The 27,861-nt window shown below is 48.1% G+C and overlaps 1 protein-coding gene across 4 annotated transcripts in view; it reads right to left on the bottom strand.

The window, feature by feature from the left end:
- FRMD4B (FERM domain containing 4B) overlaps nucleotides 1-27,861 on the bottom strand; it is a 125,231-nt gene that overhangs the window by 74,418 nt on the left and 22,952 nt on the right. The window contains exon 1 of one of the 4 annotated variants that reach the window (XM_042014252.1): nucleotides 17,700-17,987. The exons of 2 other annotated variants lie outside the window; for them this stretch is intronic. Coding sequence is in view for 1 of the 2 variants with exons in the window: in XM_042014236.1 (XP_041870170.1) it covers nucleotides 4,464-4,625 (162 nt within the window). In the remaining variant the exon portion in view is untranslated. Of the gene's footprint in view, nucleotides 1-4,463; nucleotides 4,867-17,699; nucleotides 17,988-27,861 lie in introns of those variants that run through there. One more of the 4 variants, XM_042014236.1, reaches the window with a different exon arrangement.

The raw sequence follows: 27,861 nt of genomic DNA, 5'->3' as shown, positions 1-27,861 counted from the left end.
GAGAGGTTCAAAAGCACTTTGTCTAAAAGACCCACACGAAAAGTTTACACTTTTACGCCATAATTTATCAGCTAATTACCAGTGCTATTGATAATTCCAGTTACTCCTAAACTGCTTACACAGAGATGCTCCCCTATCTGGTTGTACATCCAGCAGATCAATCACAACATGCCATTATGTTCTGCAGGGAGTTTGGGAACAGTTTGCCCAGTTTCTTTTCACTTTGCATGGAGCAGACTGACTGACACACCTTTAACCCTCACCCTAAAGCATTCACTTCACCAGCTTTTAATTTATAAGAGTTAGTTGCATCATCAAATAGATTTCGATGCAATGCTTCATTCCTGCTTAACCATAGTGAGGAGCCACTGTGTGTGGGATGTATTGGTGGCAGTCAGCACTGATACCTCAGAGGAAAACTCCGTGTCAATATCCCAATGAAAATCAGGCCAATGAAATGCAGGTGACTAAACACAGGATAAATGTTGATTCTAGAAGTTTTTGGCTTTGCAGCTGCTTGTTAACCTCATTTATATAAAAGTTTCACTTTGTTTTACTGCCCTATAATTAAATCTAAGACAGGTGGCCTATAAAGCCATCATGTGGAGAGCCCTGCAGAAAGCTTTCTTTTGGAATAGTATCAGGACACCTAGAAATGCCATGTTGTCCCATCTCAGGCATCAGGAGGGGCTCTGGGAAGACCCCCAAAGCCACAGCACTATGTGCTAGAGCTCCACAACAGAACACAGCCCTCACTCCTTTCTCTGGTAGGAAATGGGAACCCTTGAGTGAAGGCTTCTATGCTGAATTCTCATCCAGGAATATTTCCAAGCCCTAACAGCCCCAAAAACTCATACGGACTTGCTGCTGTTAGAAAAAAGACCTGTGCCAGCTTTTCTATCAGCTGTCTCTGCAAATCTGTTATTTCTAGGACAGGCTTTAAACGCTCCCTGCCGTGGAAAAGACAATGTTCCCTGGCATACAACCCAAGGGTTCAGAGAATCAACTCACACACTGTGCAGCCCCTCCCCTCGTGCGGGTTCAGGGGTTATTTCAGAGTGAAACGGGACACCCCAGCAGAGCTTTGGCTCACAGCCTCCTCCAGATGAATGGGCTCTGGGCAAGCAGGACATCCCTTCTATTCTGGCAGGTGGGACAGATGATGGTAAGCATTCTGGAGCAAGGACCAGCTTGGGGAAGTGCCTGGGCTGGGGCTGAAGTGCCCGTGCCAGTGACCAGGTAGAACAACAGGTAAAACCCTGGAAAGTGTTTCCCACACATACATGACAGAAACACAAAGGCTAAGGAAAAGGTGACTGACAAAGGCTGGTTTGTGCTTGTTGGGGTGGGTTTTAGTTGTGCTTAAAGCTGCTAAGGCAGGTAAGGGCTTTATGCTGGCAGAGAGGATTTGAGCCTGCCCTGCCAGCCAGCGCTGCCCCGTGACCACCTCCGCATCTGCCGGCTCCCAAACACCGATGGGGATGACCCTGCTCGGACACACAGAGGTGTTTGTGGCTTCTCCATGCTGGGACTCAAGCTCAGCTCTCCCACAAGGCTGCCAAGAATTTTGTATTTTAAAAAGACTAAAAATCCCCCTCACCACAACAACAAATGTAGCAGCCCAAGGAGAAGGAATCCTACTTGCTTTCCTTTCTCCACAAAAATGTACCGATGATTAAATAGAGACTTACTGGCAGCATCCAACTCACACAAAAATAGCAACTGGCCCACAAAATGTGACTCCCAAATACTGATCAAAACAAACTGAGGCTGCCAGGGCTGATCAGCAGCACAAGTGCCTGTCACCTCACTCTCCCCTGCATGTCCCTTGCACGCAGCTCAGTGACAAAGTTCTGTCTGGTGTCCTGATCTGTCACACCATACACAGTCCAGGGAGCCCTCAGAGAGGGGAAAAGCCTAAGTTCAGCCAAAAGAACCTCTATATAAAACCTGTGGTATTTTTCACACCTGGAATATGAATGCAAAGGAGCTACATAAATATGAGTATTGTGCATGAAGCCAAGGTGGTAAAGGACTGTGTTAAACACATGTCCAGGAGTCAATTTTAGTAAGAACACAGGACAAAAAGGTGCTTTCATGTGGCTGCAATAACTACAGGACTTCTGGGAAAAAATCTGAGAGGACAAGTAGCATCCCTGGCAGGTAGGAGAGTGCTGTTATACCCTTTTTACAAAGAACAGGGGAACAGAGGAAAACACAAAATCTCACACCCAAGACTAGAGTCCTGTCCCACAGACACAGCAACATCCACCTCCTCAGAGAAACAACCCCATGGAGAGCTCTACACTGCATGTGTTGCTCCTGTGTTGCTCCACTGAGCCTGAGGTGAAGAAATGTAACCCAGTGTGGCTCAGAGTTCCTCGCTGTATGCGAGGGTCACCCAGCCACTCTCTCTAGCCGTTTCCATACTTGAAGTGCTTAAAAAAAATGAGAAAACCAATTTGATTCAAGCCCTTGCAGGGCTCTGGTATCTGAGCAGTTGGGTGACATTTAACGCTGTGTGCTCAGTCCTCACTCATTGGACTCAGCCAGGGGTTTGAGCAGCTGAGGGCCAAGACTTCAGCACAAAAAGCAAAGTGTTACACAACCCAACAAGGAAGAGCTGCAGGGCATTCTTTCAGCCATCTCGCTTTAATACACCCCAAATTACCTCTAGCAAATTTCTGATGTTAAAACATGAGACTTGCCTTTTTCCTGCTGAGTTTCACCTCCCAGGGAAGACCCTCAGGGCAGTGAGTGGAGAGCAACAGGTCCCTGCATGATCCCAGCAGTCTGGCTGTGACAAGTTGTGGGCAGAGGGGAAAGGGCACTCCCTGTCCACTTCCCTGGCTCAAGGTCTGCCTGGTAGGTTGAGAGAAGGACCAGTCTCCTCTTTTTACCCATTTTCACATCCCCCCTTCCAGACACATGCACACGTCAGTGATGCTTTTCATAAAGAAAAGACAAGACAAAGCAACCACGAGGATGCAGTAAGTTTGGGCAGAGATACAGCTACACTTTGTTTTGAAAAAGTCTCTTTTCACTTCAAGCCAGCCATCAGAATATGGCAGCTGAACAGGCTGAATACAGCTGTTGTCAGAGCTGGTCCTCACCAAGCCTTTATTCCAGCCCTGGAGGGATGGGGTTTACCTCCACGGGGATGCAGTAGAGAGGGAAGGCAGTCTAAGCTCCATGCTCTTTACGTGAATGGACCCTAAAAATAACACCCACACAGCACAGGTGTAGGTGGATTTTAATTAGAGAGGAAGAAGAGGGTCAGGACTGCATCCCACCACATTCCTACAGGTCAGTAAAGGTGGGCAGATGAGGAGCAGTGATGCCTTTACTCCTGCATTCCCCCTAACTAGTCATGATCCATATATGGATCCACATCCACAGTGACACCTGTGTCAGACACATCACAGAGTATTTACGTGCATCATCTGCCCAAGGTACATTCAAGCACTTGTACATCCACCTCTGTAAAGCTGCTTGCTCACTCCTGAGCCTATCCCTAAAGCTAAATACCAGCAGATCGCTTTAGGATTAAACAGGCACAGATGTCCTGTTAGCATGACTTTCCCATGGAAGTTGCATCCTGGTGGCTCTGGAGAGCTGTTTGCTTTGAGCTGTGTCATTCTCTGTTTTGCAACACACCAGGGAGAGGGGAGAAGCTGCTGTGAAAGATTCACCCTCATGTAGCAAACACACACAACGGCGCTGAGAGCGGGCATGCAGCACAAGTTCACATGCGAGACAGAAATGCAGACACACAGAAATAAATAACTGCCAGCAAAAACAGACTCGCAAAAGAGTGGCACCACCCTCACTGCAACTGGATACCACAATAACTGCAAGTACAGGGCTGTGTTTCCTGCCTGCACGAAGGGGAGCCCCCCAATTGCCATTCCAGGACTCACTGCACCCCTCCCAAGCAGTATGCCCTCTGCCATGCAAAGGGCTATCACCTTGCAAGCTGCCACTATTCAGTGACACAAACAGCAGAAAAAGCCACAGCCGGTCTCTCCCCATGGGAGCATCGTGCTCCGAGGGCACAGGCAGAGAGGAGCTCGCGGAGCTCCGTCCCCCAGATCCCGAGGGCAAGGATGGGGACAGCAGCAAGAGGGGCTCCGAGGGGCTGTGATATGGGGGGGGCAGCTGGCTGCCAAAACACTTCTAGATTGACTGACTGATAAAACCTATTTGGCACAGAAAACATCTCCCCCAAACCCCGAATTCAGGCACACAGCCAGCACTTCGAAAGCAATACCGGCATCATCTCAGAGCCAGGTTCAGGATCCTCTGAGCACCTTCCCAGCCCTGCCTCGATGCTCTTCAGCCCATCCCAGCCGCCTCGCCGGGGGTGCGCACGGAGGAACCAGCCCGAAGAGAGAAAACGCGCCCGTCAGGTGCCGGGATGCTGTTCCAAGGAAAAGCTCGGAGGAAGAGCTGGGTTTTTTTACCTGATAGACATCGCGGAGGCCACACCAGGCTCGCAGCGCCTGCCGGCACGCCCGCAGCCGGGCCGCGTACCACCGCCGCAGCGCTGCCACCGTCACCGTCCACACGAAGCGGCTGCCGCTGAACAGCAGGTCCTCCACCCCGCACATGAACACCGAAGCCATGAGCCGCTCCGCTGGCAACACAAGCCCCCCGTCCCGGCTGGCTGCCGCTGGCTGCTCTCGCTGCCCCGCTCAGACGCCTGGCATGAGGCTGCCCGGCTTTATACGGCGGGCGGCGGGCAGGGGTGTTGCACAGAGCCAGGGTCAAGCCTTGAAACAAGCTCCTCTTTCACGGCGCTTCCTGGGCAGATTCCCAGGCATGCCCCGGCTCCTGACGCCCAGCCAGCGGCTGCAGTAGCTCAGCCCTACCAGCAGCTCACACAGCAGCCTTGTCCTTAGCAGCTTATATAAAGCTCTGTTAAGCTCCAGCAGCTACCACTATGTTTTCTAATTAAATTTTAACCCTTTTGCCATATGCCCTGACAACAACCCCATTTAGATGCTGCAGGAGGAGAGGAAGCCGCTCACCGGCGTTCAGCGCTGCCGCACTTCAGTGAGCTGGGCAGGCGCTCCACACACGAATCCCGCGCTATCTGCCTCCAACACCTCATTATCTGCTATACAGGGAACAAAGCTGTCATCGTTTGCTCCCGGCTGAGCCCGCGCTCAAATGATACACTAGAAATCCTACTTGAAAAAGGCACTTGTGGGAACCAGCAAGTGGAGGAAAAAAAAAAAGGGGGGGGGGGGGAAATATCAGTCCTGCAGCCATAGAATAGCTTGGAAGAGACCTGAAAGTTCATCTCGTTCCAACCCCCCCTGCCATGGGCAGGGACACCTTCCACTATATCAGGCTGCTCAGAGCCCCATCCAACCTGGCTTTGAACACAACTTGGGCCAGTGCCTCACAGTAAAATAGATGCAGTAACTTCTCTTCCAGCTCTGACTGTGGCAAATACCCACAGCACAGAGCCATCCCTCTGTTCAGCACTTTCCCCTTGGTTGTTGCATCATATGGGTCAAACACCCAAAACGCGCTAAAGAGATGATTTGCTCTACTCTTAAACTAACTCCATTAACACAGCACTTGCTGCATGAGAAAAACAAAGCTGGGCATTGTGGCCGAGCTCTTCACAAACCGCCCAGAGCAAATAAACACTGCAATAATAACCCACGAGAGACTCCAGCCTTGCCTCAAGCCAGTTTAAAACTGGACAGCACCCTGCCCTTCTGGGGCTTTAAGTGCTAATGGTCCCAAGCCGCACCTCCCGTTTGAGAGCTCTTCCCCATTACAAGTTAAGGGAGGGTGGAAGACGAAGGACGATTTTTCTTTTTAAGACCTCCCGTCAGAGGATTTGACACTTCCTAAGCTTTTTGGCACAGAAGCTGCTGGGAACCAAATATGCCACCATCATCACCTTGTTGAAGAAACTATTCAAAGAGCAGATTTTTGGCTAAAATCATCAGCAAGGTTGACCTGTAAGAGCAAACTTGTACAATGCGATGAATGGAAAGGGGCAGGAACAGCTTGCATCCAGGCTGGGAGGGAGAGCTAAATCCCACGGCATTGCCGGCACTGCTTCCCCAAGGGCACTGCCTGCCTATCCCAAATGGTCCTCATGGGAGGAAGACACCTGCGTGCCCACAGCACAGCGAAAATATTCACAAACCCCACTTCATTCCTTTTTAATCAGCCTTCTCCCTACTGCAGGAGCTCACCACGGTGAGCGCCGCTGTGGCAGCTGGGTGATGTAATTCTGCAGACAGATGACTGCCTGCCTGTTTGAGACAGGCTTTGGACCTGTGTCTCCAACATCACACTTCTCCCTTTCATGCACAGCAGAGTGAAAGCAGCCCTGCTGCTCCTCTTGGTGCTGGTATCCCTTGGCTATGCTGTTGCCGCGGAGTTTCGGTCCCTCCAAGCCTTGCTTTCACATGGGGAAAACAATAACCATGTTTCAAATGGATAAGAAGCTGCTACAAAGTGAGCTGAGGCAGAGAAGGATATGGCTTCTTGTAGCAAGAGACAAGCAAGGATTTGGGCTCTACATTGAAATCCAGCATCCATGTTCCACCCCAAGGGTTTTATCATCCCTTGGAATCACTTAGAGCCTGTAGCCACAAAAAGACTTCTTCCTCCTCCTCCAGTGTTGCCCACCACTGTATTTAGAGGACTTTGACAGCAACCCACATGTACTAAATACAAAAAGTTTCCCTCTTCCACTGGGAGAGAGTGGTGACAAATATCCATGGGGTTATTCCAATAACCTGAGCCAGTCCCAGTGCCAGGCTTGGCAGCAGGGAATTGCCAGTCCCTCACATAACACTGCATTGGAGAGGAATCAGCCAGGAAAATCTCCAATGGCATCTGTGCACTGTGGTCAAGTCATATCCAAATTTAAACACAGAGATAAAAAAAAGATCCAGTTTTCAAGTGCCATTTCTAAAAGAAAAGAAAAGAAAAGAAAAGAAAAGGAGCTTTGTAGTGAAAGAAACAGGGCAGGGAACAGCCCTGTCCTGCGACAGGAAAATCCAACCCACCCACTAGGAAAAGTTTACATGGTTTTGTGCTGTGCCTGCTGTCCTCAGTGCCTTTTTGTTTTGCCTTTTTCCCCCTATTGCCTAACTAGATTGAAAAATGAGGATGATTATTTTCTCCTTTAACAGAGCACAGAGGATCTGTGGTACATTTTTTCAGTTTGGGGATTTTTTTACATGTTTGGTTTTTTCAATTGCTCTATGATCCATGGTATCTTTGCACTGAACCTACATGTCCTGCACAATTATTCTTTATGCTTCCCAAGCTCCCGTGAGCCTGAGCAATGCTCTCAGATGCTCCATCTCAGAAGGCAGAGCCACAGGTACTCAGGCCTTCCCTCCTCAGTGCTCCCAGCTGCTTTTCCCATCAATATTCCCACTGACCTTGTGCAGGCTTTATGCTCCTACAGCGAAGTTACAGCTCCATGGGTAGGCTGGAGCAAGGCAAGAACCTTTTCCCCACCCTTATTCAGGGTACATGGACTTTAAGTCCAGCCGCATGAATAAAAACTTCACCCATTTTTTCATCCCTTTGATAGATGAAGTAGGTGATAAAACAGGTAAGATTTAAGTCCCATCTGGACTTCACCTTCGCAGCTGACCCAAGTACAAGAGTGCACTGTCCCTTGAACCTGGATAGTGTTAAACACACACAGAACAAAAAAGAGCAAAGAAAATTTGTGATGCAAAAGAGAGCTAAATCCAATTTAGCATAATTTTGGTGGAGTTTATATACAGCTGATGAATTATCCTTTCACATCAGTCTTAGTCCTTTATTGACTTCCGCTTTAAGAACCTGATTGCAAGCAGGTTAGTTTGAAACAAATAATACCCAGGCTCCTTAGAGTCAGAACAGAAAACAAAATTCAGCAAGGGAAAGCCAGTAGGATAAAAACCCAGGTGGTTTCCAAAGGCTGTACCATCCAGATTTCCATTCTGGGAGGAAAAGGAGGGCGAGAGAGAGCTCTCAGAAAATGTCTTTGTAGATATATGTACCACTGTCAGGGGAACACAGGAGACAGCTACTGCACAGCTGTTTGATGTACAGTCATATGAACAACACAGCATTCATTGCTGATAAGGAATAAGCCTACACAACAGTGATCTAAGGAGAATGTCAGTTTAAAAGGCAACAGAAAACTTGATGTGTGTCAGACTCGTGCTTCTCCTCATATTATTGACTGTAGATCCAGAATAATGAGCAATAAAAAGAACAAAGGTTTGCTACCAACATAATAGGAAAAGATGATCCCAAGTGGATTCTCAGGCTTCCTTGCATGTTATCTTCTATGCCAAAATTAATGGAACAAGGTTTAGCTGAATTGCTGCTCCTCTTTTCAAAGTTGCTCATATGAAGTTCCCATGAATAGAGAATTCATCTGCCTGTGAGGCCAGAGGACAAGAGCATCAATCTGCTTTTAAATCTGCAACACAGTATTGCTCCTAGACAGGACTTTTGATTAGGCATACAGGAAAGGACACATATAAAGTCCCTAGTGATAGCTAATGAAATTAAAGCTTTGATCATTTTCAGTCTCTGAACCTTCCACAGTAAAAGGTGAGTTATTGTTCAGATGCATGAAATGCCAGATTCTGCAGGCTCGTAGATGTCTGTCTTGACCAGAGCATTAAAACAGGCTCTAATCCACGATTGCACTCTTATTGATTACACATGATTGCAGCCAATATTTGTAACATTCTGTAGAGTGAGCAGTAAAGCTCAGGGAACACAAAAAGCCCCACCAAGCATCCTCACAAAGTTATGAGAGACAATTCTGCTTCATGGCACACACCGCTATTGACATCTGCTGTTGCCGCAGCTCCAAGGGCTCCAGCCTCAAGCCCTGACCCCTGGGTTGGGCTCAGGGCAATGAGAAGCATCACTGGGTTCTGTGCTAGAACCCAAAAACCTGTGGTACCACACTGTCCTCTGAATTCCCACCAGGAACCAGCTGCAGTCCCACTTCATCCTGCTTCACCCAGATGTGTTTCTCCTTTCTGTACAAATCTCTATGCAGATTTTCATCAAAATCTTCCCATTTTGCTCAAGTTAGAAGCCAACAGCACACAATTACACTGCCTTTAAAAATAAATTTTAAAACTGCTCAAAGATACTGTTTTATAGGCGGTTTCATGAGCACGAACAAAAGGACTACTTGGGTATTAGGACTTTCAGACAATGCTGAAGGTTGCATATCCCCTACAACTTTATTTTTTAAATTCCTGTCATGAACCAAGCCTGTCAAGCTGTGAGCATTAATGCAATTAACCCCAAATAAAGATGAAGTGACTTTTCAAAAATTGGTTTTGCTAGTCTCTGGCCCTTAATTACTAACTTAAATATAAAGTGAAATGCAGACATTGGGCGCCCTCTCTTTGATGTTCTAACCTCTCAGTACATAAGATGCTTAAGCAGCAGCACCAGTGCACAGGATAAGTCTGTAATCCAACCTGCCCTGATCAAGAGCTTTTGAAGCAAGATTCAACTTCTGGTAAAAGTGTTTGCAAACCAATTTGGTTCCTTGAGATTATTAAAAAAATATTAATCATAATATGCCTCTAACTAACCTACTTAATCCTTCATATTAACACAAATTTGAGGACCTCTCGGAAATTAAGTCTACACTTCCACAAAGATTTATTTACTGTCATTCACATTATCCAACTTTAATTTAGAAAGAATGAAAGGGCCATGCTACTCTCCTTCAAGGCTAACAACAACTTGTCAGTGGGCAAAAGCTGGGAATTGAAATCCTGATGTAGAACCTGATAAATAAATAGCTACATGCAGTGTAGCCTATGTCAAGTGCCTGATGTAGCTGAAAGCCACAACTACACCCAAAATGATCCCCAGCTCCAGAGGGAGACTGATACCTAATGCTCTCCTCTCTGGGTGAGGCACAGCCTCTAATAAGCTTATTTAACAGCAGCCTTGCCTGTTTCTAAATGAGGTGCTGATGTTTTCCCTCCTCTCACACAGCCTGGGCTGTACTATATTGCTCTACACTAATGATATAAACACAACACCGTGACAAACACATTTTTAAAGATGAACAGCCACTGTGCCAGAAACACAAATTTCCTGCAGTCTGCATCCCATAGTAAACTAATTAACACTTCACATCAGAAATGAAGTGCCACAGTCTTTTTACTTTATAAATGATTAAGCAGCTGCTGTCTGATTCCTCAAACAGCAAATTTCCTACCTGCCATACCCAGAACTACAAAATCAGGTCAGGTTCAAAACAAGTAGCAGATGCTCCAGTTTCACAAGTCAGGGTTTATCATCTTGCACTACCACGCTATCACTGTCAGAACAACATCACCCAGTTTCCAGAGCACAAACCTAGTTCCTCCAGTACCCATGGCCAGTGCAGCAGGGCTATAATTGGGCAGAGCTCCACCAGCTTCAGTGAAACCTCACGTGTCCAAACACACGTAATCAGGTGGGGATGTTGAAGGAGTCTACGTGACATCTGGCAGCAGGACTTCCAATGCAGGTCACTATTAACATATACCTACATACAAATTACATTAAAATTTTTATAAACATCTATTTTTAAGGCAGGAGGACTTTACAGCCTCAAAGTCAGTTTGCACTGAAAAGATACCTAGCAAGGAGAAACACCAGCCCAGACTTGTGGGGAAAGAAGGATCAGGAAATGGGAGTAAAAAATTTGATCTTCATCTGAAAGAGGATTTGTTTCTATCACACACAACAGAGTCTCTGAATGCTTTCCAGCTACACATTTATGTCCTTTTTCAGCCGCATGGGTGACAGCCAGCAGAGCAGGAGGGGGACCTGCAGGAGGGCTGACATCTACCCAGGCATCAGCACCATGGTCTGCAGCTCTCTGGGCACAGAGACTTGCCCAGGGACAGCAGCACAGTGAGTCGGGATGTGACACTGCCTTCGCTGCTCCAGGATGGGGCAGGATCCTGGAAAACCACCCCCTTGTTCTCTGCTTTGTGGGAAGGGCTTCCTTCTCAAGCAAAGCTCCTTCAGGAGAGGAGAGTCATCACTGGTGACATGGGAAATCATCCTGCACTTGGTGCTGCTCCCAAGTCACATCTGGAGGAAATGAGAGATCAAACAGCACAGGGTGGAAACGTGGAGCATCCTCAGAGCTGCAGAGATTGGCACCACCACCACCCTCCGGAGAAGGCTTCACCCAGAGCCTCCCTGAGACAGAGCTGCCAGAGGAAGTGATTCACCCCCACCAGCCCCCTGTGAGAGGGAGGACAGCCCGACCCCAGCTCAGGGCTATCCTGCTGGGAAGCATCTACGGGAAGTGATGGCACAGGGGAGCGAGACTCTGGCTGCCTTTGGAAGCTGAGGCAGGAAAAGTTATTTCTCTCCAAGCTGCTGATTTCACCTCACTGCTTCCTAACTAGGTCCCTGCCCTGCAGCAGGTCACTCTCACTCCCATGCAGGCCGTGCTGTGCCTTCTACCCCAGTACCAGCTCTCAGAGATGGTCCCCAAGCCTGAGAGGGGACAAGGAGCCTCCAAAGAGGGACTGAGACCTTGCAGAGCAAAGGGACAGGCAGCTGTCCCATGAAAATAAATTACAGAAAGAGACAAACACCCTCCACAGCTCCAATCTCAGTGTTCTTGTACCTCTACCTCCCCCAAATTGGCAGGGGAGTAATAAAGTGCACAAAATACCTTCAGCATCCTATTTTTGGAGGCAAAAATATAACATCCTCTGTGCACTGACATACCATGCTGACAAAATTTCTACCTCTTGTGCCCAATTAGTCAGGTGAGTCAGTGCAGTCCCTTCACCTCCCACCCAGACCTGCAGCAGCTTCCCAGCTGCTGGAGCAATGCCAAATCCCTCTCTGTGGCTGGACACTCCAGTCCATAGCCTTACTGGACCCATGAAATTCTTCAGGGTCGCATCAGAGAAGTGGCAGGTTCAAAGTCTGGAGGACCAAAGGGTTCCAGACAGGTGACACATCCAGCCTCACCAGTTTGTCCCACACTTCCCTGGCAGCAGGAGGGTTTCCTCCCCAGCTCTGGTCACTCAGACGGACACTCTGCTCCCCAGCAGGTGCCACACCTGCTTAGCTTCCCTGAGGCACTGGTCCACGATGGATGCTGCCATTGCCCTGCTAATGTCCCAGACAAAAATGGGGCAGCGTCTCCTTCATTTTGAGTTGTCAAGGAGTATTAAAGGGAGCCTGGAGAAGCCAGGTAATTACTTCTGGATGAAGTACTTCACAGTAGATAGAAGTACGTGAGGAGCGTGAAAAGCCACGGCTGCCCCAGCTTTATGATTATTTTATAGCCTCATTAATCTGTGGCAAATGGGGCAGAATTACTACATAACTTAAATACTGGGCAGAGATCTACAGCTCTGTAAGAGGAAGCATAAATGAGATAGTAAAGTTTCAGCATTTGGCAGGATGTATATGGACACAAGGACAAAAATAAGAACCCAAACCTACCAGTTTCCTGACAAGAATCTTTTAAAGAGTGAGAATAGGTGATATCTAAGTCTTGTAATTATATCCTTAGTGCATTCATTCTCTTAGGATGAGTAACTCAGGATGCTGAAGCTTCCAGAAAAATCGTGACTGAGAGCAAAGCTCTGCCCTTGATTAGACTTCATGGGTCATGCCTAGCCCAGGAAAGGTGTGCACATAGGAAAGGACTTGTCCTTCCCTATGTACCTGCTCAGATGACAGAGTTCAGATCACTGCATCCCATCAAACACGAACCAAGACATCATCTGGGATGCCTTTGTTCTTCTTCTCCCTATCCCCAGTTCCAGGCCACACACCCAGCAGAGCAGGATTCATTTCTGCATCCATTCAGCATTTGGCACACCAGAGCACCAATACTGATACAAGCATTCCATCAAAATCCTTATTTAAAGTAACCCAGCTCCATGGCTGCTGGTTGGCAGAGGCTGACCAGGATGAAGGCAGCAGCACAGCAGAGCAGCTGATGCTCTCCCAGGGCCACCAGCACCCAGCCCCACCACTCCAGCATGCCCAAGAGAATGGTCCTGTGGACATTTTTATCTGGGACTTGATCCTGCACAACCTGAAGAAAACAGGTCTTTTTGCACCTGCTATAGGTGAGCTCAGTTCAGATCCTTTTGAGGCAGAGCTGTGCATTTTCCCAGTTTTTGCTGGGGGAGAATCACTAACCAGTGGAAAGAGAGAGCACTGGTAAATAGAAGAGGCAAAAAGAAATGGGTACTGTAAGTGTATATAATAACTTGCCAGCACTTTTGGTGCTATGGACTGACGTTTTCTGTGAGCACAAGTCTGCTGCAACTGTGCTTCCAGAGCTAGGAAACACAAAAACAACATTTCACAATGTCTCATCTGTTGCTACAACAATTAGTGCCTCATTTTATTAACAAAGTACCTATACAGGGTTCATTTGCCAGCTCTGAACAAATAAATGGGCAATAACCATTTAGACTTTGAAGAGAGGCAGGTTGGGATGTTTTCTTGTTAGACCAGATGAGCTCTGGTGTAAAGCATCTCTTGAAAGTGAGCCTGGGTTCTGGGTGTTTGGCTGTGGAGAAGGAAACAAGTTGAGCAGCTCATGGCATTTTCTCAAAGAGGGGTCACATCGTGGCTGCGGGGTGCAAGAGGCAGCTGATCCAAAGGAGAAGGGGAAGGAGCAGCCATTGAAAGGATGTTTTCATCCTCAGAAGGCGTCCAAAACAAACAAGCGGCATGCCGTGGGCTTGATCCAAAGCCCATTGAAATCAGTGGAAAGCCTCCAGCTGCCCTCAATAGGCTCCTGGGGAGGCTGGGCATGCCTCAGGAGCCCCACACGCTGCCCCACCAACAAACACACCGACCCCCATGGGGATTTCACCTCCTGCAGCTCCTCCTGCCACTGCTGTTCTGCCCTCCTTGGCCCCAGCAGGCATTTTGCAGTCATTAGCTATTCAAGCCACCCAAAATCGTATTATATTAAATGTACATATATAAAACCAGAATTTTTTTTCCTACACAGCCCCAGGAATACAGGAACTCACACAGGTTGTGAATCCATTGCCCATGTAGCTGTGGCCCACAAGACCTGCACCAAAAACCTGAACCATAACTCTGCTTCTGTGCTTCACAAGGCTCCTTCTGCAGCCGCCACACAGGTCAGTCCTCCCCCAGCTGCCACCCTCGTGTTTGCCCTGAAGCTTTCAGCAGCTGGACAAGAAATCTGCACTGATACCACAGAAATTCCAAATTCTTCTCACCAAGACAGGTCAAATTTAGACAACACGTTTTGCACATTCAAGCTGAGCAAAGCTCCTTCAAAAGTGAAGAGTCCTGATCCAATTTTCCCTCCCTTTCTGTAAAGAAATCACCAAGAGAAAGGCCTGACACCAGCAGCGGTATCAGATGTGGCAGGGTGGGAGCAGAGGCAGGGTGGGAGCAGAGGCAGGGTGGGAGCAGTGACGTCGGGAAATGTCAGAAACACAAACAATGAGAAAGGAAGCGGGAGGGAAAGGTGGAGGGGACGGCTGGGATGGCCACGTGTCTGTGGCCCCTGCTGAATCAGCCTGGTGAGGACCTCACCCCTTCGGGAAGCAGGATAAGGTGCTGGGCACGGAGCCTTGTCCCTGCCAGGTGAGGTTTACCCACACCTCACTCTGTTCTCACAGCCCCACCAGACACATGGGGCACAGCAACTTCCCCCTTGCCAGCACATCTGTCCCCACAGCTGGTGGCCATGGCCAGATCCAGCAGGAAAAGCTGTGCAACCCTTTATCCCAGTATTTGTGGAGGGTGAGGACAAGGGCCCGGGGCGGGGTGTTACCTCAGCCCACGACTCAGAGTCACTCATTTTGTAGCTGACTGGGGAGAACAAAAAGGGAGAGACGATGGTAAAGCCCATTCTCCCGTTTTGCCAAAGGACAGTTGATAAAACAGGCTGTTAAAACTCATCTTAATATTGTTTGGATCCAATGTTTTGTTCTGGTTTTTAACCCCTTTTAACTTTTCCCTCATCACCTTGGCAAAAAGGGAAGCAGAGCAGACATGCTGAGAGTGCAGCTTTAGCCCAGCCAGGCTCCCCACAGTTTCCTAATCTCTCTTCTGGCCATCCTGCAACAGCATGAACTCCCCAATGGGGGTCAATCTGCGACCATTCATACACTTTAAAAAGTTATTCCTGCTATAATGGGCACAAATGAGAATTCCACATTTGTTAACAATTATCCCAGGCAATAACTTCAGTCTCTCCCTCACACTTCAAATGGAAACAATGCAGGAACTGAGTAGTACCTGTTGGCAGAGAATTTTTTAAATAGATGGATAAGAGGGGCTGAAATGGCTTCCTAAAAGAAAAAATCTCATTGCTTCCTTCTCCCCACCCCCCCTTGGGATGTAAAGCAGACTTGAAAACTGCCCTTGCCATTATCAGAGCTGTGATTCAATCAGCATTTCATGGTCCTAATTAACGGGTATTTGTTTTCATGGGTGTGATTCCTCACTTGCCAAGACTGCAGAATTATAATGCATTTTTCCCTTCCTCCTTGGAGAGGACATGAGAACTTAGCCAGGGAAAGGAAGCCATTTGGAGCAGGAAGAGGATGCTTGGAAACAGAGCTGGGGTGCTCATATTGGGCCCTTTCTGAGGTCAGAGGACCAAACTGACATTTTGTTTTAAAAAGTCTGCTGTTCTCATTCACATTAATGGGCAGCATTGCAGCACAAAAGGCCCTTTGCCTGCCTGTTTGAGCAGGTCACTCTGTCCTGCCCAGCTGTTCCAGGAGGATGCTTCCCAGAAACCCTGCCCCCATCCTGTGCGCATGGTTGGAAGGGGACAGGGGACATCCAGCCCAGGGAAACCAGAGCACCCAGTCCTCCTCTTCCTACAGTTCCACATCAGGAGGAAGGAGAACTCCCAGCCACTGCTGACTGGACCCTATTACAGTTCCATTCCCTCCTGCCCCAATAGCTGTTCCTCAAGACAGGTAGCAGCTTTTGGGTGGGAACAACTCCAGGACTAGGGTTTTGGAGGGTAAAGAAAGCACAGCTGAAGGCTGAAAGGGGCTCAAGTGTCCCATAGGCTGCCTGAAGAGATAGTGACATTGCCCCTTAGGGGCACAGATAGAGGGGACTGTCCCTCTCCATCACAGCCCTGTCCTTCCCACCCTCCCCAGGCACTAAGTGGCCTTGGCAGGTCATGGGGATATCTGTCCCTTCTGCACAGAGACAGCAAGCTCCTTCAGCACACAACTAACTCATGGCTAGGATTCACACGGAAGGGGAAAATAAATTCCGGGGTTCGAAAACAAATCTAGTTGGTGCTACATTTTCAAATCCTCAGGGAGTTAAAAAGATATATACACATATATATAAAAAGAATTACATTGAACATCCTTCCCCTGCTGGATGTTAAATTAAATAATGCCTCCCCCCACCAAGAGCACAGCAGCCACGGGAGTACAATTCCTGCTTCTGTATTGCTAAGTGATGCATTGGCCTTAGAGCAGGTAAAATTGTAGCACAGCACCATCTGTTCCCCAATATGCTTCCTGCCAGCTTCCATCGCAGGGATTTACTCCCATAGCCCTTCCAAGGTAGGGCTGAGCTGCTGGGCAGAGCGTTTGTCACAAGAGAAAGGGACCTGTCACCTGCCCACTGCCTTTTTGGGACACAAAAGGTGTCTGAAAGGTGGGGACAGAACATTTATTTTCTGTCATACAGCACAGGCTCACAGTGCCAGCTCCAGTGAATAGCCCCTGATGATGCTACACATCCTTAAAATATTGCAGGGGAAGGCAGATTTTCCAGCTGTTTGTGCCTTGTGCCAGAGCACGTTTAGATCAGCAATTTCTCTTCTAAATATTCCAAGGGTTGCTGCAAATTTTCCACTGTGATAAAGTGGAAGGAGAAAAGCAGCCAACCGTTCCATATCTTTAGACCGAAATTTAAGGGACTTGTACACGAGTACTTGTGAAAGCCTCAGACATCAGTCAGGCAGCTCCCAGCTTCTTGTGTGTGATGGCTTCAGGCAGGTCTCAAACAGTGACCAAAGCACCAGGGAGCTCAGCACAGAGCAGACCCCAAGGGTTCCTGGGGGAACTCAGGGGGTGCCAAATCCCAGTGCTGGGGGTGCAGAGCCCTCCCAGGGCTGCCTCATCTGCAGCTCCCTTGAGCTACTGCTGAAGGACAGACCTGGCAGGCAACAGAGCAAAACCTGCACCCCAGCCCGACCCGAATTTCTGCTGTTCTGCCTGTGGAGCAGCTGGTGGGGCTCTGTGCTCAGCAAGGGCAGCAGAGCCCACGACAGCTGGAGCAGCTCTGGCTGTGGCTGCAGCAGCAAGCGTTTTCAGGCTGTGAGGTTCTGGTACAGGTTCCAGCACCTGGCCCAAACCAGGGCAGCATTCCCACATGGTTAAGCCTCCATCCCCTCAACACCCATGGTCAGCATCATGTCCAAATGGATGCCTGACCCACCAGCCAGCCCAGCATTGGGAATCACACCACGAGCAGGTCTGTCATGAGCAACATCCATGCAAAATAAACTTGGGAGAACCCTTTGAATACCCTTCATGCTCTGTCACTTCTGATCCAAGCTCCAGGAGCACCTCCACCAACCACAGGCACATCCCCCCAAATCACAAGGTGCTAACAGTCTCCCAGGTTCAATCAACTCATCAACTCAAACAAGTTCTTCTCACCTGAGACTCAGGAGACAGGCACCTCTGGAAGGGAAAGCTGCTTGCACACCTCACCCTCTGCCACACGCCATAAAACTCTCCTTAGCCCCGTATCCGGATACTCCGCTCAGTCCCCCGACCTTGGCTTGGGTCTTCTGCACAGCCTCGTCCGTGGGGCTGTCACTGGCCAAAGGCTGCTGGCCACACACCGGGCGCCTGAGCTGGTGGCTGCAGGCAGGGGAATTCCTGCAGCACCGGGAGAAGCGGCCAAGCACCTCCCAGGGCACCCGGGACAAGAGAGCGCCTGTCAGCAGACGAAAGCAATGAGCAAACTGGTTCAGCCTGTTGCTGCCTCTGCTGAAGGCCAGCTCGGCACAGGAGGTGTTTAAGTCATGTGTTTGCTCCTGCCCCAGCTTGGAAGGGAAAAAAAAAAAAAAAAAGTGGTTTCATAGGATTTAAGACTTTCACCTCACTACTTCCAAAGAGGTTATTTGATGACTGAAATAAGGACAAAACAAGACCTAGAACCTCAATGCCAAAGTTGTAGCAAAACAAACCCTTCCTCCTCCTCCTCCCAGATTTTTTTTTACATATATGCACCTCCTCTTCTACAGCCGTAATTTTATTGTTCAGTCAGGAATGGGGAGTCTTGTTTCCACTTCTCTTCCCTCCAGCCCCATCTATCTCACAGGCTGTAAGACATCAAGACAATCAGTATCACTTTACAAACAACCAGCCCCCATCTCCCATGGAGAGGATCCATCAATGCTTCAAAAAGGTCCAGCTGATCTGAAAGTACAACCTGTTACACTCTTCTTATATCTTAACTATCTCAACTCCCACGGTTGCAGGTTTCAGTAGCTGTTCTGTTGCCTAAGGGATGCACCTCACAAATGCACCAAAACACACAGCAACCAGCTCTGAGCCAGCACAGAGTCAAGGGAAAGGCTGATTGCAAGCTGGGCCAGCCTGGCACAGGAGCCTCTGGCCCACCTGTGGCTGTGGGACTCCACCTCTGCCATCAGAAACACAATCTCACTTCAGTTCTTCAGGAGAGCCCCAAGGAGCTCAGATCTTAGGATGCTTTTCCCATTTCTCCCAGTAAAATGACTTCCTCAGGAGAAGTCATTGGACTCCTCATTCTTCACCACTGCAGCACTGTTACTGCCTGTGCTTTGCTGCATTTCAGCCCTCTAGTAGAGACCTGTTGCTGTTTGGGGAGATTTCCCTGCTTCACTGTGCAACCCAGAGGTGTGTGTAAAATCAGCACCCCCAAAAGAGCCACTGCCTTGCCTACAGCATCCAGAATGCTCCACTTGGAGATTTTGATATTCAGGATTTAGAACATCTCAAAGCAGCTTTGCATGAGTGCATTTCTGGCCTGATATTGGACTGTGCTGCTGGGAAAAGCCTAATAAATTCATATTCACAGTTCTCCAGCCTTTGCTTATCCTCTGTTTTATACACCATCTATGGATTTCATCCTTTTCATTATTTCACTATCTTTGCAGTGTCTTTATGGGACACTACAATGCAGAATATGTATTTTCCCTTGCAAAAATCTCGTGCATCCTAAATGGAAACATTTTTCCAGATTTTTACCCACAGTCACACAGAACAACCTCCACGTCCCAGCCTGTAATAGCAGACATGGGTTACAGAAAACACCAGGTACACAGCCAAGACCCTGGTGCAGACTGAACCACAGCTCAGCTCCATGGTGAATTCCTGAGCCCCCCAGCCCAGCAGCTACTCCTGCTGCATGCCTTGGCTCAGTCCAGATGCAAACCCCTCCTTGCTTGGCATCTTCTAGGTTCATATCTGCATAATCCTTCCCTCCATTAGGCTAATGAATGAAGTGTTTCCAAGGAGCAGAAATGTATTTGTTACCTAATTACAGGAGTCAGGCTGAAGCAGATCCTTTAAACAAACACATCCTGACTAAGCTCTTCTAACCCTGTTTACCCAATCTCCCCCCTCCAGCCCCTGGGTATCCCCAAAAAGCAGCAGCACTTTGCTGCTGCAGGACCGGTCTTTCCACGGCCCAGGGCACTGGCGACTGTTTCAAGCCCGTCCTTATGCAAGGAATCTGTCCAATTCCCCTCCTGGGTGAATTCTGTTTCGGCTTCCCTCCTGCATCCACACACCTGCTCTTAGAGACGGCAGCTCCAGCACTAAAACCATCCAACGCTGCCAGAATCTCCTGCTCTCCCTGGCTTTTATCCTCGGCAGCTGCAGCTTGCATTTTTTACAGTTTTGGGGGCCCTCGCACATAAAATTCAAGCCTAGGGGAGATGTCCATGCTGCTTGGGCAGCCCCCTGCCCCCAAGGACTCCAGGGTTGCCAACCTCATCTCAAAAACTGTATTTTTAATCCCAGGGAACACAATGAGGATGGTGGCAGCTGGCAGGACTTGCACCGGTTTCAACCCTCCCCACACACGTGCGCACCACGCTTACTGCAGTATACAAACACCCAGAGAAATACAGGAGGAAAACGCCTGTCCTGAAGTATTTCAGCCCTATGGACACAAAGCAGAACCTTTTCCAGTGCTTGTGTGGTGTGGTTGGCACAGAGGCACGCCAACACGCTGCGGTGCCCAGAGCCTGTGCCACGACAGGGAGGAGCAGGGGGCACAGCCCCAGCGAGGGCTCCCACCCCCAGGCACCTCAGCACAGGGCACACACCGCCCCAGCCCCGATGCACCCCTTAAAAGCCTCCCCACGATCTTATTCAATTTTATTATACGGATACCGCGTCCCCACAGGCGCCTTCCCGCCTCCTGCGGGGGTGATGATCTTCACGAAAGCCAAATTTTCCCCCTCTCACTTAACACCCACTAATCGGCCAGTGCTCAGATTCCCATCATCAGGCCGAGGTTAAAAGGATGACGCCGATCAAATTCTCGGTGCGGGCGCGGATGGAGAGCGGCGCTGGCCGAGCTCGGCTCCCGCAGGGATTGATCCCGGGCAGTGCCTCACTAGAGGGCAGCCAGCGCACGGCTCCCGCACCCCAAACCTCGGCAGCGCAGAGCCTCGGCCCCGGAGGGCTCCAAGGGAAACGGATAAACGGCCCCGTGGGACTTCAGAAGGAACAGCGTGGTGAGGGAGAAATAAAACACTTTATTAACTCTATTCTGTGCATGTGATGTGGCTCAGACACGGGCTGGGACTCGAACAGAGGCACATTCCTTGTTCCCAACACTCTGCTCAAATCCCCTCATCAGCTCCAACATTCAACCCTGCTTTTGATGGTTTTCTCCACAAAAGCGACAATATTTAGTGAACAATGAAGGTTTTTCAGAACAACCTCTAAATTTGTCTCCACGACCCCAGGAGACAGAGGCACTACCTACAGAGGTGAAAAAAACAGCAATTCATAAAAAATCCCAGTAATTCACGCACACACACAAAAAATCCAGGCCATAATTTTGTTTTCTTGCTTATACCAGACAAATATAAATCAATGAACAAACAGCACCACAGGAAAGTTCCCCTTTCCCATGGGAATACTCAGGACCTCACCCACTAAAATCCTTCGTGCCAGAAACAGTGAGATGCAACCCAATGCTGGCAGACCTACTCTGCATTTTAGGTATTTATGGTAAATGCTTACCATGGTGTAATTGCCTTTGTATGGTAACAATATATTATCCTATTAGGAAATACCATGGGAATCGGGATTTAAGGGAGATGGTGTAAATTCTCACCAGGATTTAATAACCTCCACTGGGACTGATTTGCTTAGGTCAATAGTTAAACAGATCAAATATTCCCAGTGGACTGTTTTCTGATGGCATGTTATTTATTTGAGGGAACAGCAACCTGATCCAAAGCTTCCTGGAGCCTTTCCAGGCTGGGTCAGTCCCTCCAGTGCCAGCAGATGGTTCTGGAGGGGCTTGAACCCAGCACAGCCCCATGCACGACCCCGTCTCAGCAGGGACTGCCTTTCAGTCAGTTCTTCTCCATGTTTTAACCAACCAAATTCAGTTTTACTACAGATAAAAGTCTTCACAAATTGATCTCTGTTAGAAGAAAGTTGCTCTCGGAGTAGAAAGGAACATAATTTAAAATACACCTCAAAAAAGAGCATTGGTTTTTAAGAAGAGGACAAGTTTCCTCCTTGTAAGTTGCTCTCAGGTCTTCAAGGCCATCATGGTCCCAGTTCCATACCCAGACCCCAAATGTCAGATCCCAAATGTATCCTTGCTTCAAGGAGGGAAACACTGTATCCAAGAATTCCCCTGTGAGAAATCAGTCTTGTCCACAGCCACCATGTAATTAATGTTTTCCTGCTCAGTGTGCTCTAAGAGCACATTGGCAAGCTGGAATGTGTTTCATACACATTTTTTCCAGTCTGTCCCTTAATCCACGTGAACTCATAGTGAAATGACAGGACAGAGGTCACCCTTCACTCTGTTACTAGAAAGTGAGCCCGGAGGAGTCCCACTGTGGGAAACAATCTGCAGGGCAGCACATGAAGTCACTGCTTGAGACACCTGCAGTAGCTTAGAAACTTGGACAGAATGAAGAATTAGCCTTTTTCCAGGACTGCTGAATATTATTATTCCTTTCCTTGAACATGGATTTTCACTTATGTATACACCAGAAATGAGAAAGCAAGATGGCTTGTATTAAAGACCATCCTAGGACTTTATAAGCAACACTTACATGCCAAAATCTCATATTGGACTTCTTTTTTTATTTTATTCTCCAACTCCAGTAATTTAGCAGCACATATTGATTTTGAAAGAATGGGGAAAACTAAATAAGCAGGATGCAGGGACAGCCAGGAGTAACTGCTGAACCAGAGAAAGGACTAAAAAGAATAGGAAAAAAAAATAGTATCACTTAATCAAAAAAGATTAAAGAGAGAATCCACATCTTCCCCCATTTGAATGGCAAACTTCCCATCAGATTAAAGAGACCACTTAAAACCAGAATGTCTTCCATCAGAAGGCTGGGTACAAAAAGGAAACCAGCTCATATTGTCCAGAGGCTCAAATATTATTTCAGTGTATTCTAAAAGAGAGAAATGTATAGAAAAAAGATAATAAATATTTTCTTTTTCCTCAGCCAAAAACATTTTCTGGCAGTGACCCTGGTGCTTTCCAGTGCAGGACCACAGGCACTGCTGGGGCTGACACTGGGCTCATGACCCACTGTGGACACAAAGTCCCTCCCAGCAGTGCCAGCTCCACATGGGATACACAGGATCCCTTCACCCTGCCCTCCTCAGGGGGCTCACACCAGCAAGAGCTGCAGCTGTTGCTCAGGGCATCATTTGAGGTGAAGATTAAGTTATCCATGTTCTGGATGGGCTCCTGGGAAAGTTCCCACCTTCCCAAAAGTGAGATGCGGCAGAGGGCTAGGAGAAACCTCCCCCAGCCCTGGGGACAATGGGGACAACACAACCTTCTCTCTCCTGTAACACAGAACAAGCTGCCTGTCCTCTTCTCAAACAGAACTGTATTCTACTGTCGAAAACCAGGAAAAAAAGAAACAGTGTAAGGGGACAGGATTAGTGTTCAAAATTAATTAACACAAATGAGTTTCATCCCAGTTTATTCACTCCATCCCAGAGGGAGAACATCCTTCTTATCAGAGCAGAGGAGAAAGTGAGGACAAGTCTAATAAAAAGACAAGCTGTGCTTCCGAGACTTGTTATTTTTAACTAATTCTCCTTGGTTTGTTCCACGTTACTTTAATTAAATAGCTGAGATCGTGGTAAGAGCCCAATCTTGCACCAGCACTAATCTGCAGTGTCCCACAAGGCAGTGAGGGGCTGGGCTCGAGCTGCTGAGCACCGTTTCTCAAGAGGCTGTTTTCATACACAGCACAGTTGGGAGGCTTTGCTATATTACCTCAGGAGAGGAAAAATCCGTGTCCCTGCAGAGCTCTGACTGTGCTCTGTGTGTCAGGGGGTGTTACATTCTCCAGGTGATGTCTCCTAACCAGGCACCTGTGCAGCAATGGTGGGGTTAACAGACACCTCTTCATTTTTTCTGGTCTGTAACACCACCAGAGGTAGGGTTGGGGTTTGGTGATTTGTTTTGGGGTTTCAGTGGGAGTGTTTTTTAAGAAATTTTCAGATATTTTTCCATCAAGAAGCACCCTTCCAACCAAGCATGGCTCTGCTCTGTTGTAGTTAAATAAAAGCTCGGTCTACACTCAAGATTAAATCTAGCAAACACTCAGACACGACAAACTGTTCCTAAAAGCCCATCAGACAAAGCAGGGGCCTGCCCCAGGACCAGGGATTGTGGGAAGATGACAGTAGGGTCCCTCTCCAACACACATCCATATGTATCCCATGATGGGCCAGTTTGCAGTACCACACACCCAAACTCACAGTTACCAGGGCAGAAGGAAGGAAAATATTTTGAGAGAGGAGTGCAGAGGTTCAGCTGGCGGCACGCTCCGAATGCGGTTTCCCACAGTGTCAGGGTCAGAGGCACTCTCCCCTCCAAACACAATCCAACAATTTCACTTCATCTCTGCACCAGCCAAATGAATCCCCGATGCAATCCCATAGGGTTCCTAGTGCTTGTAATTTTCCAAGGACCAGGGCTGGCAAGTCTCCAGCCCTGACAGCCTGCAGGACCCTTTGCAGCCCACTGAGGGTCCCCCCACCAGAGCCTTGGAGCAAGAGGCAGCAGGACCTTGCTGGAGAAATGACCCTGTGCCTTAGCTAAGGGGTCTCTAACCTGAGACTTCTGTCTCCCAATTGGGTTCTGATAAATTATGTTCTCGGGCAGTAATCACTAATTCTGTAAGAGGAGACCTCAATGATGACAGCAGCAGTGAGTCATCCCCCTTGCATACAGCCCCCAACGCCTTTCACTCCCTCTTCCAGGATTTGATTCACAACAGTCCCATCTGTTTTCAAAGCTTCTTATCTGTTTGCTTTAGCCTGCAGCTCACAAGTTTGCTCTTTTTCCCTTTCCTTAGGGAAAGGCCATGTACCAGCGTGGGCAGGGGGTTCAGGCATCAGAGAGGAGGAATGAATGGACGTGGCTTCTGTAATCACTGCTCTGAGAGACCTCTGCAGCCTGAATCACATTGCTGAGCCACTCTTTGCTAGTGTTGTCTTACACAGCTGCAGCTGAATTCAGTCTGGAAAAACATCTATTCCCTTCACCACCTATGAAAGTTTATTTTCCTTTAGTATGAACCATTACATGTAATACAACCTAGAAGAAGATGACAGGCAAACAAAAAAAAAAAAAAAGAAAGAAAGGACACTTTATAAAATGCATATTAAGTGCAACATATTAGTTCCAAAATCAAAAAATGCCAGCTGTTGGTTCTGCTCGTTTTCTGGGACAGGTATGATAAAAGAAAAGGATCTTGGAGGGATGTATTCAAAGCTTAAGCTGAAAGGGAAGGTGGCAGAGGAAGCAGCCCCCTCCAGCAGCATTCAACCATATCACAAATGCAAAAGTGGACAATCCTGTTAAACAGGCAATTGAGCAATTGAGTCTCATAGTGCAGTTCACTGAAACTACAGGAATTTGCCCTCTAAACCTTCCTTCAAGTACCCATGTCTACACTTAGAGATCATAGGAGGCATCTAATAGATAAAATTATCGACCTTTCGAAAGCTCACTTTAAGCTGCCTACAGGGAACCACATAATTATGGGATGAAAGATAAAGCTTTGTCTGGGATAAGACAGCATAAAGCAGTGAGGAATGCATTATACAGTTATCATCATCTGGGCTTCTTTCCATTTGCCTTCTGAGGTTCCTATCTTCAGGATCTCCTCAGCTGCCCTCAGATACACAGACCCACCAGCTATTGCAATACCAACACTCCAAGAGTCTGGAATTGAAGATGTAAGAGGAGAATTCAAAAGCAAAGGGCCACAACCCTTTAAGAGCTGCAAATATCATGGAAATCATCATTCCCCATCTTCTGTGATCTGTCATTCTGTGATTACCAGGAAGGGCTGGAGTTGCAGCAGCACCTAAAAACGTCATGGGCAGACAGTAAGGGAGTATAAAAACCCATTCTTAGGGCACAGACCAACCACTAAATGACAGGGGTTAGGTTAAAAGCTCCCTCCAAGGACCGGCTCACCCATAGTTGTTCTGAGTCAAGATGCAACTTTCAGCTGGCTCCTGTCCCTTAAAATTACTTCCAGCTGCCTTCAACCAGCCAAGCTTCTGGCATAAACAAAACCCTTACAACCAAACATCCTCTCTCTCCACACCCCACTGTGCATTCCATTCTGGGAAGAGCAGATTCCACGCTGACCTACGGCTCTGCAGACAAGCTTAAACACTTCTGGCCTCATCTCTTTGGCAGTGTGGAAGAGAGTGGGGGCAGTTGTCCCCAACAGAATCTTTTTTCCTTTTGCAGGGAAGAGGCTGGCTGCTCCCTGTGTCCTACCACCTTCACTAAGAGACAAAAGGACATAACCCAGACCAAAATTTGCAGCAAAGCTACCCAGCACCTAGCAAAGTCCCAGGCTTTTTTATCATGTTGGACCCGCTTCCATCCCGTCCCATCTTGTTGTCATCCCCTGGGAAAGGGGAGTTTTGCCCACAAGACCTCCCAATGCACCCTCAGGACTTGCTGTGTGTTTTGAAGCACTCAGCAGTCAGATTCAGAGAACAGAATCCATTCTGCTCCAAGGTGGCAGTGCTGGAGTGCTGGAGTTGTCATGTATTGGGCTGAACACAGTGATATTCAGCTTCAGTGCAAAAAAAATGCAATTAAATTGATATATTTTGCAATCTTCTCACAGACCCCACTCTTTTATAACAAAGGAACTGAAGCACAGACCTGACTGCCCACAAAAAGCCAGTTCCAGAGCTTGGAGCACAGCTACATCCCAGCCTCATCCAGAGCTACATCCCCTCCACCAAACAGTCCACTGCACTGTACTTAAGCATATATAAAAAAATAAACCCTGCAGTAATCCTTCTTTTGCCTCTTTTTTTTTTGTTTTGTTACTGTATGCTCTAGTTGCTGTTGGACAGCAATTTCTGGTTCAGGCTCTAGGTCCATTTAACAATTCAACTAATAATTGTATTTTATTTCTCAGACTATTAGCATGTAATGGAGCAGCAGCAGCCTTGGCTCCTGCTGTCTGGGAAGAGAGAGAATTTGTGCCAAGGGCTAAGTGCATGCCTTGGGTCAGCTGGTCCCTCCAAATCCCAGAGTACATTATCTTGGGAGTGGGAATTCACCCCACTCTGCTCTCAGTAGGAACTGGATCTTCCAGCTGCTTTTCAAAAGATAAAGAAATATCAGTAGGTTTCCTAGTACTTTCTCCCCTTCTGTACTGCTCCCAAATAACAGAAAGCTGCTTAAATGAGATGTGCACACTCACAGAACAAGTTAATTAATGGTCTCAGCCTAAATTGGTGAAACCAGCATGCCTTGAGCAATGATTTAGCACTTCAACACTCACCGCCAGATTTTCACCTTCCCAGAGGTCTTTAATCTTCCATATTAACATTTAGCTCCCTGCTGAGGGGCCTCTTCCAAAACTCAGCTCTTTGGGAGCTTGTTCTCAAGATGGAAGCATCCCAGGTTCCCCACTGAGCTCAGGAGCTGGAGTGGGGCTGCAGAGCTGGGAGGGAACTGGCACTGCATTCCGACAGCAAAGGGATGAACACCTGCAACATCTGCCCAGCCCTACAGCAACAGGAGAGCGTGTAAGAGATGAGCTCTTCAACCCCAATCAGATCAGCAAAGAGCCTCATTTCTGAGGTATCAAAGTTTCCACAGAAGCAGGTTTAAAATTGAAATTCCTTCCTGCTGAAGGCTGCTCTGATTCTCCTTCATCCTGCCAGCAACTTCTCTTGCAAGCTGTATTTTCTTATATGAAAGAAGAGAGCAAAGAGAGGAGGGCTGGGGAAGTAGAAAACATTTCTAAGAGCTGCACAGTTGTGTTTATCCAGCGTGCTCAGGTTCTGGTTTGCAGGAATCACTGTACCCAGGTGTCTGCTGCACACACTGGAGTGGACTGATGACTGCTCTGAAGTCCCAGCCAGGGTCAGTCACAGCCAGGGAGAGCATCACTTCTGCCTGGGACAAGCTCCATGGAGCAGAGGTGACAGGGACAGAGAGGTCTGAGCTGTGCACTGTAGGTTACGGGCGGGTTCGGTCGGGACCGGGCGGACGTAGACGGATGGAGATCTCTATAGGCAGGTCTTGGGACACAGTCGGTTT

This window comes from Corvus kubaryi, unplaced genomic scaffold (genome assembly GCF_017639235.1).
Source record: "Corvus kubaryi isolate FWS band 111438036 unplaced genomic scaffold, C.kubaryi_AGA036_p1.0 136, whole genome shotgun sequence".
Classification (NCBI taxonomy): Eukaryota; Metazoa; Chordata; class Aves; order Passeriformes; family Corvidae; genus Corvus; species Corvus kubaryi.
Note: the sequence above shows the minus strand (reverse complement) of the source record. Positions and strands in the feature narration are given on the sequence as shown.